Genomic DNA, 12,042 nt, shown 5'->3' with positions numbered 1-12,042 from the left:
CCACACTTCCCCTCCAGATCACTCCTTTTCTGTCTCTCACAAGGAAAGAACAGTTTTCTAAGGGATACAAACCAAAAATGACAAAATAAAATACAATATGAAAACCATCTTATGCAAGGTGGGCATGGCAACCTAATAGGTTGATTTTCAAGTCACAAAAGCAGGTATAAGAATCAGGGACATCCTCATTTTCACACTCAGGAGTCCCATAAAAATGCTAAGTTAAAAGCTATATATAATCAAGGTGCTGGTCCATACCAGTGTATGCCCTGTACTTGCTTCTCAACAAAAGAATAGTTAAAGAAAATTTGGTACATTTATAAAACAGAGTATTAGTTTGCTTTTAAGACAATGACAATGACATTTTCAGGCAAATAGAACAAGAAAAAAGTAATTATGAGTGAGGTAATTTAGACCCAGGAAGACATGTAGTATATGTTCACTTAAATGGGCATTAGCTGTTAATTCCTTGATAACCAAGTTACAATCCTAAGACCCAAGGGGGTTAGTTATAAAGAAAGGGTCAATGGGGGGCACATTGATCTCCCTGGGATGATGAAATATAGTAAAATTCCTAGGTGGACTTTAGCACAGTGGGAATAGGAGTGGGGGAATCAGATGAGGAGGGTGAAGAGAGACAGGGTAGAGGGAGAGAATGTGGGAGGGTGGATAGATTTGAAGGGCATTTGGGGGTATGATATGGGAATTTATTTAATGTAGTAGAAAGTTTCTAAAGTAAATGAAGGTGACCCAAATAACATTTCCTAATATTGGGTGGCATAGGTTAGCAACTGGCCAACTCTTGTCAGCAAACAAGGCTTGCAGTTGTGGGACTGGATTTCATTCAAATGAATTGTTGGAAAGGTAGGATGCATGGAAATACCCTAACAATTCAGGCTACTGCTAAGACAACATATTGCTCTCTGTGAAATGACAGTGGGCCCCCTGTGCTGAGAACAACACCCACACAACTAACTGTACATAGACAAATAAAGCAGGTGCCTACATGGAGCCTTCAGCCCTATGTTCTAGTGTGTTTTCAGGAAAAAGCTCCTCTGCACACTACCAAAAAAGAAACATAAACAACAACCCAGACACAAAACCTTTTACATATACTCTGTCCTGCCTGCAAATATACTAGGGATATGGGAACAGCGCCTATAGGAGTACCTAACCAATGTCTGATTGTACTTGAGGCCCACTGTTTGAGCTAGAACCCATACCTGTCTCTGCTAAGGTTATTTATCTAGAGACTAGATAGAGACTAGGTAGTCCAGAAACACAGCGTAAAGCCAAATACTACCTGTCTAACAAGAAACTATTAATAAAATGACACCCATTGATAGTATGCTGTAATCATAGAGTACTGAATACTCAATCATCAGAGAAGCCTCCTCCAGCAGCAGATGGGAACATATAAAGAGATCCAGAACACCACACACACACGCACACACATACACACACACACACACACACACACACACACACACACACACACACACACAAACTCACAGAGAGAGACAGATAGATAGATAGAGAGAGAGAGAAAAAGAGAGAGAGAGAAGGATGGGGAGAGTCTAAAGGGAATGTCTCCATCAACTCCTACCTTCATAGTTTATGGAGCTCATTGAAGGGGAAGAAGAAAGAATGGAGGAACCAGAGGGAATAGACCAGATGAATACCAGGAGAACAAAAAAATAAGACCCTCAGAATCAACTAGGCAAAGAACGACTGATCTCATAGAGACTGAAACATATTTACTTACATAATTCTTTTATTTATAATTCATTCAGTCTTTTAAATTTTATTTTACATTCTAACCACACTTTTTCCTTACACCCATTCTCCATGCCACTCCACCTCGCTTCATTCTTAATGGATAGTTTATAAGAATTATTTAAATTTCAGAAACACTGCTTCAGGTGGTAAATCTACAAGCCATTTTTGGAAAATAATTGTACTTACTAATTACTAATACTTTTACCTTTCCTGTTGTTTTGCATATTTTTTAGGAAGATTTCTGTGGATATGTGAACATAATTAATAAACTTGTCCATCACAAATTTGATATGTAACATTTTATTGTCTATTTTAACAGTGTATATTTCTATAAATAGCTATAAAAAAGTTACTATAAGTTTCCTAATCCAGATATTTATTTCTAGACCTTTAACATATATATTCAATATAAGTTGTTAGACATTAAGTTATTTATTGAAACCATTGAAATTTTAAGTGTTTTAATGTTTAAATGTTATAAATAAATTTATAAATTTATTTGGTTTAATAAAGAGAGGCAATGGATTTTCACATTAACAATAAAAAGATTAAAATATGTGGCTAGTTTGAAATTTATATCTTGTCTATAATTCAAATGCTCAGAGACTCAGTAGTATTACTTTTGGTAAAGTATTATTATAATGTTGTCTATCAAAAGGAAGCAGAAGTGAAAATGTATCTTTAGGATGTGATTGTTGTGTGTGGTTTACCACATACAATTATACAACTCAAATTATTATGTAAGTCTTAAAATAGGTTGCGTGCTTAAAAATCTGCATGCTTTTCAGGTACTTACTTTATTATGTTGTTCATAGCATCTGGATCATATGCAGTGACTTGTCCAATGATGCTTCCCTCCTTGACATCTTCATCTACCTCCATCAAGTAAGAGAGCTTACTGAACACAGGGGGCTCGTCTACATCTTGCACGGATATCTTAACCATGGCTGTATCTTTGAAAGGCCCAAGATGCAAGAAGCGAGGGTCTGGGTGGGTATTGCTTGCATCCACTCTTAAAGTGTATAGCATTTTCTTTTCATAATCTAAATTCTGAGTTATAAAAAAGTAAGAAATGTTAGGATATATTGGAAGACAGAGCGATCATTGATTATATGAATGATTAATAATCTTTTAAATTTTAATATCAGCTATGTCTATGTAACTATTTCAATTATTGGTTAATAGTTTTATCCAATGAAATAGCATATGTGCTTTATTTTTATACAATATAACTGTCATGGAATGCATAATAAGGTTGATGCCCATTATGTAATTCACTTCAATTTCCTAGGCAGAGTTACATAAAATATCATTTAAATTAATACTGAATAAATAATAGCATTGTAATAAACATTTTTAAAAATCAGAAGGCTGACTAAAATGTAAGTCTGGAATATATTTTATGTTTGGTCAACTTGAGTGTTTGTGGAAAGAAATATGTATAGGAAAGAAGTGGAAAGTAAAAATGATTAATACTGGCTGTATTATGATTTATAGAGTTTCACATAATTTTCAAACATTCTACTAAAAGCCATTTAAATGCAATACACCAGGATATTTTACATAGTACCCTTTGATATTTTGACTATGAATTGAAATGTAGGAAGCTGCAAGGTCAGTTCTAGTGCTTAGCTCTTCATCCTGTTCACTATATAGACCATCACACTTACAAAAGATACAAGAAATATACGAAGTACCAGAGATGGTTCTGATTTATTGTTTATCCCATAGTGAAATACAAAGTAAGTACTTTTGAGTTTACTCTCAGTCTCTTCTACAACAAGCACAGCCATCTAAGCATGAGTAGAAACTTAACTATCAGGAACAATATATCCCTTATTTGATGTGAATTCATTTTTCCTATTTTCTGTGAAGGATGAACAACACATAAAAATGAGGAAAAATAGATGCATGGTTGTTTTTCTCTGTACTGAAAAGTAAAACAAAATGGAAGAGCACTTATTGAAAATAGAAAGACAGCCAAAAGCAACCTGTTTGACAGTTATGATCCCTTCCTGTGTATCTTTGTCGGTAATCACATCAAACATGTCTGATCCTTCTCCTCCTGAAATGCTGTATTTCAGCTCAGCATTCTCCCCCATGTCAGGGTCATTGGCTTTTATCCTTCCAAGATGAGTTCCAAGGGGTGCAGACTCCAGAGAATTAAATTGATAAGTGCCTGTAAATTGAAATGAAGCTGGCTTGACTTTCAAATTTGGATTATTCAAAATTTTATTTCCATGTAAGTAAAGTGGTTTAAATTGAGTGACATTTTCATCATATTGAATTGTATGCTGTCAAAAGTTATGGATTTGTGGAGCATAAAAATAATGTATAGAAGTTTAACTTTCTCAGTTTATACCTGAGAAAATTAATTTTCATAATTATTAAGAGAATATTCAACATTACTTGAAGAGCTCATGGAAACCTGCTTTAATAATCCAGAACTTGACCTGATGATTATGAAAAACTAGTTGTTTGTTCCTTGATTATGTTGTTAAATAATCTCATTGCACACTTTATACATGCTCAGAATAAAGGAGTGAATGTGCAAGTTTTTAAATAGTCCATATTTTCCATTAATTTTCAAGCATCAATATATTTATTACTATTGTTTCTGATTGTATACTTAAGATTAATGTCTTTAAGTAGCATGTTTTTCATGTCGAATATAGATCTAACCGTGAATTATAATTTTTTCTTCTGTTATGACAAGTATCTTATTCACAAACTTTCTCGAAATGTGTAGATATGGATAAAGAAAGTAATTAAAGTAATATACTTAGACATAGATGCTGGGCATTTTATAAACTCAAAGATTCTTTATGGTAACCTATTTAGTGTTTACAAAGAAGCAACATGGTAAATAATTTTCAGTGGACAGGCCAAATGAAATTATCATGTTCAGCTACGAAAATAAGAAAACAAGAGTTCAGATTCTGATTTCAAAGCCTAATCGCTTTCCAGTGATTTTGTACTTAAGATTAGGAGATTTTACATCTCACTGTGGGATTCTATATTCAATTCTCTAAATGTAAGTTCTAGTCAGTAAACAAGGAAAATTGTGATCACAATTAATTCACAAATTTGTTATGAGGAATAGTGGTACTATGCTATTACATCTGCAGTCAATTTAGTTCATGGTCCAGCCTTCTGCATTTTATCACTGTTACAGAAAATACAGCACTTCTGTTGGTGTGCTACCATATGACCAAACTGCAATGTGGCAATTCATCCATTTATACACTTAGTTTATATTTTAAAAATCTGAATGGAAAGTTTAGGTGACATCTGGAAAGGAAATTTACTGATTTTTAAGTTTCAGAAAATTAATAATTATAATTTAACATGTTGTTACATAATTGATGATTTCAATATTATTATAATATTAACATAACTAAGTTTTAGTGACTTTTTAATTAAACCAAAAGAATATTAAGAGGCTGCCAATTTAACCCACATACATTGCTTTAAATATAGATCCTGTTTTTAGAGATGACAAAGCATGCAATCTGTGTTTTAAGATTCATTAAATAAAGGCTTAAAATGCTTGTTGATAAATTAGCTAAGAGTTGTGAACAGTGTATACTTTTAATGTAAACAGGCAGACTTTGCACCCACATTCTTACCCAGGGTGCTCTGAAGGGTGGGATAGCAATAGTGACTGTGAGGGCACCAGTCTTCAAAGCTGTCTTGCTCATCAAAAGCTGGCAAAAATTAAGTAGAAAAGAGCTTTTGTATGTTCTGTTTTCTTCCATACATCTTTGGGGATAGATAACACCACATTTTTAGCTTAGAAAATTTTAGCTTTTTATTTTTAGGAGGGGGTGAATTGATTTGTTCTCACCACAGGGACTAGAAATGAGGACCCTTAGTTCTGTTGTAATGGTTTGTTTGGTAATAGTCCCATTATCCTGTCTGTACAGCCCGCCTTACTCTGTGGAAACCGAGGAGGGTTGTTGTTGACATCAGTGAGGGTGATGTTCACTGTGGTTGTTCCAGAAAGGCCTCCCATCTGGCCGCCCATGTCCTTGGCCTGAATAACCACCTGATACTGCTCTCTGTTTTCTCTGCTCATGTCTGGTAATGCAGTTTTTATTATGCCTTTAAAAAAAGGGGAAAATTAAAACATTGACCTTTCAAATCCAGGTATATATTTCAAGATCCATTTTACCAAAGAAAAATGGAGAAAATGAGTGTCAACAATTAACTTAATGTAATTCATAAAATAGAAAACATTCTATTTTATGCATTTTCCATTTTATTAGTTGATTTTGCTTTACTTTTTATAACCATTATGTTCTTTAAGCTTTGAGTATTATGTTATTCTGGAAATATAGTAAACCATATGAAATCTTGTAGTCTTATAAATTTAAACCCAATAAATAATAGAAGAGCTAAGTAATCAAATATGTCATCTTAACATAGGATGTTTTATTTAATTTCTATAAAGCAACTGTAGAAAGCAGCTATTCAAAAGTGTCTGGATAGATTTTAAAACAGAAAACTCCCTAAAGAAATTGTAGCCCAGTCTATACTATTTCAGATGAAATAGACTAAGACTTGAGTGAATTTACCTGATTCTGGGTCCACTGAAAAATATGGCTGCCCTTGCAGTATGCTGTAGACCACTTTTGCACTGTTCCCATAGTTGGCATCATCTGCATCGGTGGCAGTCACTTGTATGACAGAAGTACCTGGATCCAACCACACCCCAAGCAGAGACACATAAATTCTTCTAAGTTGTATACTATTTCAAAAACCACTTTCTTATTCATTGTTTTCTTATGTGAAATGAAATCCTGGATTTACTCTTCACTGTGCAAGGTATGAAAATATGATATATTTTAACACAAAGATGAATAAATCTAAATAATTGAAAAATTAATTGGAACATGGGAACATTATGATGAGGAAAGTTCTCATTAAACATAATAAACACCTAGTTTTCAATTAGCATATTTATTGATAAATGAGAAAGTGCAAGGAAAACTTGAACAATTTTATCTTAGTGAACTGTATGTGTAAACATAACAAAACAGAGGTATTGTTATGAAGAAGCAAACAAACAAGTCATATTGCAAAATTTAGCCTCATCATGTCAAAATGCTTGTGAGCAAACATCAGAACAAAACACACACATCAGTAAAAAAAAAAAAGAAAAACAAAGTAAACTATAATTTTTTGGTAACAGGTATTTACGGTACAGATATTTACTATACATAGTTTCAGATATATACTGTGACTTTAAATCCATAAATAGTAAACAATTAATTATTAAACTTTCTCAAAAGTTTAATACGAATTTCATATTTCTTGTATTAACAATTTTATTTTTTACCAAAATAAAAATACCTTAATCCTTTCAATTGTTCATCTAAAGACTATTTCTCATCTAATTTTTACACAGTGTAAGAGTTTTCTAAGGGTATTTGTTTCATTCCTTTTTGTCTTCTTTAGGGGACTATAGGATATCTTATTTCAGTTTGGCTCAACGTGTAGATGAAGAGATCAAAATGACACATGCCTCTGCAGCCCCTTTAGTTGGACAGCTCACCTCTTCTCTATTATGCTTGTCAGCATAATTAACTTGAGAATGAAAGGGACTAAATCTCTCTTCCCTAAGCATTTGAGTTTTGGAGCATTGTGATTTCAAACAGTGCAGTGTGAACAAAAAGAGTCTCAATTAGAAGTGAGAATACTAATCTTCATAGGTAAGAAATAAATGTTGCCTTTTGTTTTTCTTTGAAGTTTAAGTGCTCTCTGGGCTTTAAAATTCAGAATTCATTTAAATATTGTCTTGATACCAAATACAGTATCAAGAACCATGCCATGAGCTATCCATAGGATGGTTAGAGTATGTTTAGCAGATTGGTAAAAATTCATTTGTATTAAAAAGTAAATCTCATGTTACGGGAGGACACATGCCTCTGGGCCATATATCATAGATCCAGTATGTTACAAAAAGGAAATTAGATAAAGTTAGTCTAAGTAAAGGTCACCATTCTAAGTGATTTTCATTGCAGATTTATTGGGGAAAACAAAAACAAAACAAACAAAAAAAACAAAAAAACAAAAACAAAATCACATGTACTTGATGATTCTATAGTAAGCGAGCCTTAAAAAAAGGCCTGAATTATCACAGGAAGTAACCATAATTTGACCTATTTTTAAAATTAACTAAAAAGGAATGTTAGTTTGAAATTTTCTAAGTGAGGAGTACTAGATAGTCTTTTAGAATATAAATCAGATCATGTCTCAGAATTATAAAATATATGCCTCACAAAACATAAAATCCAAAACTGCCCTTAGCCTAAAGGAAAATGCATGTAGCTATAAAAACAGTATTTGATAGTTATAAAGAATTGAATCATCAAATATTTTTAAATTAACATTTAAAATTACTTAGGTCAGTCTATATATTTTTTATTTTTTACAAATAATGATAAATTATATAATTATATTTAATATGAGAAAGATGACATGAGGCATGAGCATATACATGATAAGAACACAGTGAATTGTGGGATATCAAAGAATTTACCAAAAAGAACAGAGAAAAGAGAAACGGTGACCAGCATATATTATATGAAACATAATCTATTTTTAATAAAAGCATGAAAGAACAAAATATTTATCACTAAAATTAAAAATATTTGATAGAGAATTACTTTCTTGCTTTATTTTATTAATTCTTATATGTATGGGTGTTTTGCCTACATGTTTGTCTGTAAAATCATTACTGGGGAAAACAGGATAGGGCATCAGATGCCCTGGGACTCAAGTTACAGACAGTAAAAAGTACAAGACATCGTGTGGGTTCGGGGAATCAAACGTGTCCCCACCCCTGCGCCAGGAGAGGAACGCATGTCATTTATCTATGAGTAATCCTTCCAGACCCCATTGTGCAAATTTAAAAGCTATTAAAGTCTGAACAGTAATGCGTTTAGGGGTGTGTGTGTGTTGGTGTGTCTGTGTGGGTATGTGTGTGTTTGTGTGTGTCTGTGTATGCATGTGTGTGTGCTTGTGTATGTGTGTGTATGTGTGTGTGTGTGTGCCTGTGTTTATAAAAACAAAGAAGGAAAGTGAATTTGAAAAGAGCAAGGAGGATGAATGAGAGTGTCTTAAGGAAGGAATAGGAATTGTAAAATTATGTAATTATATTATAATCTTAATAATAAAAGAATTAAAAAATAAAGAGGTAATGTTGTAAGTTTAAAGATCACAGTAACATATAAATAATTCTGATAAAATATTCTAATAATAACATATGTCTGTAAACCTAATCATACTGGTTACATTTCTAAGTATGCAAAATCAATAAAATACATAATATTTAAAATAATTTGCAAAATAAAATAAAAATGTTTTTCAAATGATATAAGTATATAACCATAATTCAGTTCAATTCAAAATTGATAATTCATCCAGAGATTATAATTTTATATACTTCTTCTCAAATGTAGGTTCATAAAATGCTATAATGTATATCTAAATTAGCTTAATTCAAGGGAAATATAGATCAATCAAGGAAATTTTAACAGTCAAAAGTTATTAGAACATTATTAAAGAAAACCCATCTAATCATATATTATGCAAGATACTTGTGAGCTCAAAAAAACTCCTTTCTTTTCATATAAATCCCCTTTAGTAAGAATGAAAACTAGGAGAAGTGATAAAATATGTTTCCTCAGAAAGGTGAGTTACACAAGATAAAACTTCCCATACACTTGGTTCCTCTGAATAGGCATACTATATCATTAATCAGTAGTCATGCCACATTCTTAGTAAAGGGATATACAATTTTTTTTTGATAATAGGGTTTTTTCCTTCAAACATAAATTAATACACACCCCCCCACCCCCCCACCCCCCCACCCCCCCCACACATATATTGAACTAATAATCAAATAATCAAATAAGTAATGTTAAATATAGAAAAGTACATATGTTGTGTATTATGTTTTTAACCAGTATTGCTTCAGTAATATTTTAAGAAAACATTTAGCTCTTTTTATATAATATAGTTATTATACATTGATAGAATTAAATGTATTAACACACATAATTGTAGTAATTTGCTATACAAATGAGTGGTGCTGAAATTGGGACAGTCTTAGAACTGTGAGAAATTGCTCTTTCCAGTTTGCATGTAAAGCCAAATAGAAGCTATCACATAAATATACACAACAAAATCTGTGAATTTTGGAATGATGCTACATGTTATTTGATTTTCATTCAATTGTTCAATTCCTTTGAATTTTGAATTCCTAATAAACAGGATGGACAGTAAAGTTCTAGTTCTCATATTTATAAAATAAGGTTGTTTTGATGATTAAATGAGACAGTTATGTAGAAGCAATTTGTCAAATACAGCAGTTTTCCTTTTCAGTTTAATATGAGAAGAACTGCTGACAGTTAATTCCACCCCTCTAGGCAGTCATGCCTTTTATAGGACAGCTAGTCTTAATTGACAGAGCAGGTGTTGACTCCAAAGGAATCAAACATCTCCATTCAGTAAATTACAATTAAAATGAGACATTTCCATATTAATAATTGAAAGTACCTGGAATGGAGCTATTTGACTGAAATAAGAATTTCTGTGTACCACTCTTAATTTGAAAGAAGAACACATATAATCACATGCTTCTAAATTTCTTAGTTAAAAAAATAAAATAAAACCATGCTGTGCACACGAGTTAGTAGATACCTACCAACTCCAGACATTTCGGGAACACTGGCTGTGTACAAGTCTTTTGTGAATTTTGGCTCATTGTCATTGATGTCATGAATTTTAATGATGAATTCAGATTCTGGCTCCACTTGCCGCCCAGTCTTTCTGTCTATAGCCTTGGCGCGAAGAATATACAGGGATTTTTCTTCTCTGTCTAATTTCTTTGCAGCATGAATGTCTCCTGTATTTTCATCTATAACAAACAGATTGCCGGCCCCATCTCCTGTCAAAATGTATTTTAAATTTCCATCTCCTTTATCTTGGTCAGTGTGAAGCTTCAAAGATTAGGAAAAAAGAATTCTGTAAATTCTATGGTCATTACAGTGAAAACAATTTGATATGCACTAATTTCTCCCCATATACTCTGTCAGTAATGATATGAACATGTACCTCAGATCAAAGGGAAATTAAACATTTGATATTTTATTATTCTTAAAATATTACAAAGTTATAGTTAGTCCCTATGATAGGGTGAACTTATCATGAATGGTACTTCAGTTCTTCAAAACATAGTGGTTAAAATATGCTTTTGAATAGAATATTACCAACATTTAAGCCTCTAATACAAAAGAGAAAAATAACTTTGTCTCCATTTTGTGTTTAAAATGTCAATCTGAATTATACTTTAAGTAGATAAACTCAAAGATAACATGAGGTACTTACTATTTATTTTAATGATTACTATATAATCAATTCTTTAGTTGTTCCTAGTGTTCTCCCTTGGTGACATGAGCCCTTGAAAGACTGTATTTGTGGAAGCCAGTCAGAAAGAGGAAGTACTTTAAATGTCAAATTATATGCAGTAAGAACTTTTCAATTGAGTTTTTAATTTTACCTATCAATCCCAGTTCCCCTTACTCTGGTCATCCTGCTACCTCCACCTTCCTCTCAACTTCCTCCCCATCCACTCCTCAAAAAGGGTACATTTGCAATAAGATTTTAAGTACTTTTTCTACTACCATATTCTTATATGTGAGAAATGATCTTTATAAACATTTTAAACTTCAAGTGATGCAAAACAAGTGACAGTTATGCCCTGTTTTAAGAAAAATTGAGATGTGTCTTAACATTTATTCTATGAGGATAACATCTCTGTAAAGGCAATCTCTTGCTAGGGGTTGGAATTCACTTTAAAACAATGCCTAAAGTATCCAAGCATGAATTCCTAATACCACAATAATAATGATAAAATATATAAATAATAAGTTAGTATATATAGACAACCAACTACTGAGAGTGAAAGCAAGTGCTCTACAATAATCACAGCCATTCTGAATTGAGTGAAAACTTAGTTTTGACAAGGCAATGTCTCAACTCCTTATTCCTTCCCTAGGGATATGTTTTTGACTAATGAAAGTTAACTCGTGGAATTTCTTTATTGTTGGAGGCTCCTGAGAAAAAGAGAGTATTTAAAGAAGAAAAAGAACCCAGAAAAAGAATTAAAGAGAAACTAGAAATAGTACAGGAGAATTAGAATGGAAACAGAAGAATAAAGAAATTGGCTCAGAAAAACATGGAGTAGGAGATTCT

General features: G+C 32.4%; 1 protein-coding gene across 1 annotated transcript in view; it reads right to left on the bottom strand.

Annotated features, from left to right (window-relative positions):
* Cdh9 (cadherin 9) overlaps positions 1-12,042 on the bottom strand; it is a 127,735-nt gene that overhangs the window by 25,475 nt on the left and 90,218 nt on the right. The window contains exons 3-7 of the mRNA XM_051182580.1: positions 10,493-10,787; positions 6,357-6,476; positions 5,716-5,883; positions 3,771-3,958; positions 2,576-2,829 (exon numbers count right to left, since the gene is read on the bottom strand). Coding sequence (XP_051038537.1) covers positions 2,576-2,829; positions 3,771-3,958; positions 5,716-5,883; positions 6,357-6,476; positions 10,493-10,787 — 1,025 coding nt within the window. The remainder of the gene's footprint in view (positions 1-2,575; positions 2,830-3,770; positions 3,959-5,715; positions 5,884-6,356; positions 6,477-10,492; positions 10,788-12,042) is intronic.

This window comes from Phodopus roborovskii, unplaced genomic scaffold (genome assembly GCF_943737965.1).
Source record: "Phodopus roborovskii unplaced genomic scaffold, PHOROB, whole genome shotgun sequence".
Classification (NCBI taxonomy): Eukaryota; Metazoa; Chordata; class Mammalia; order Rodentia; family Cricetidae; genus Phodopus; species Phodopus roborovskii.
Note: the sequence above shows the minus strand (reverse complement) of the source record. Positions and strands in the feature narration are given on the sequence as shown.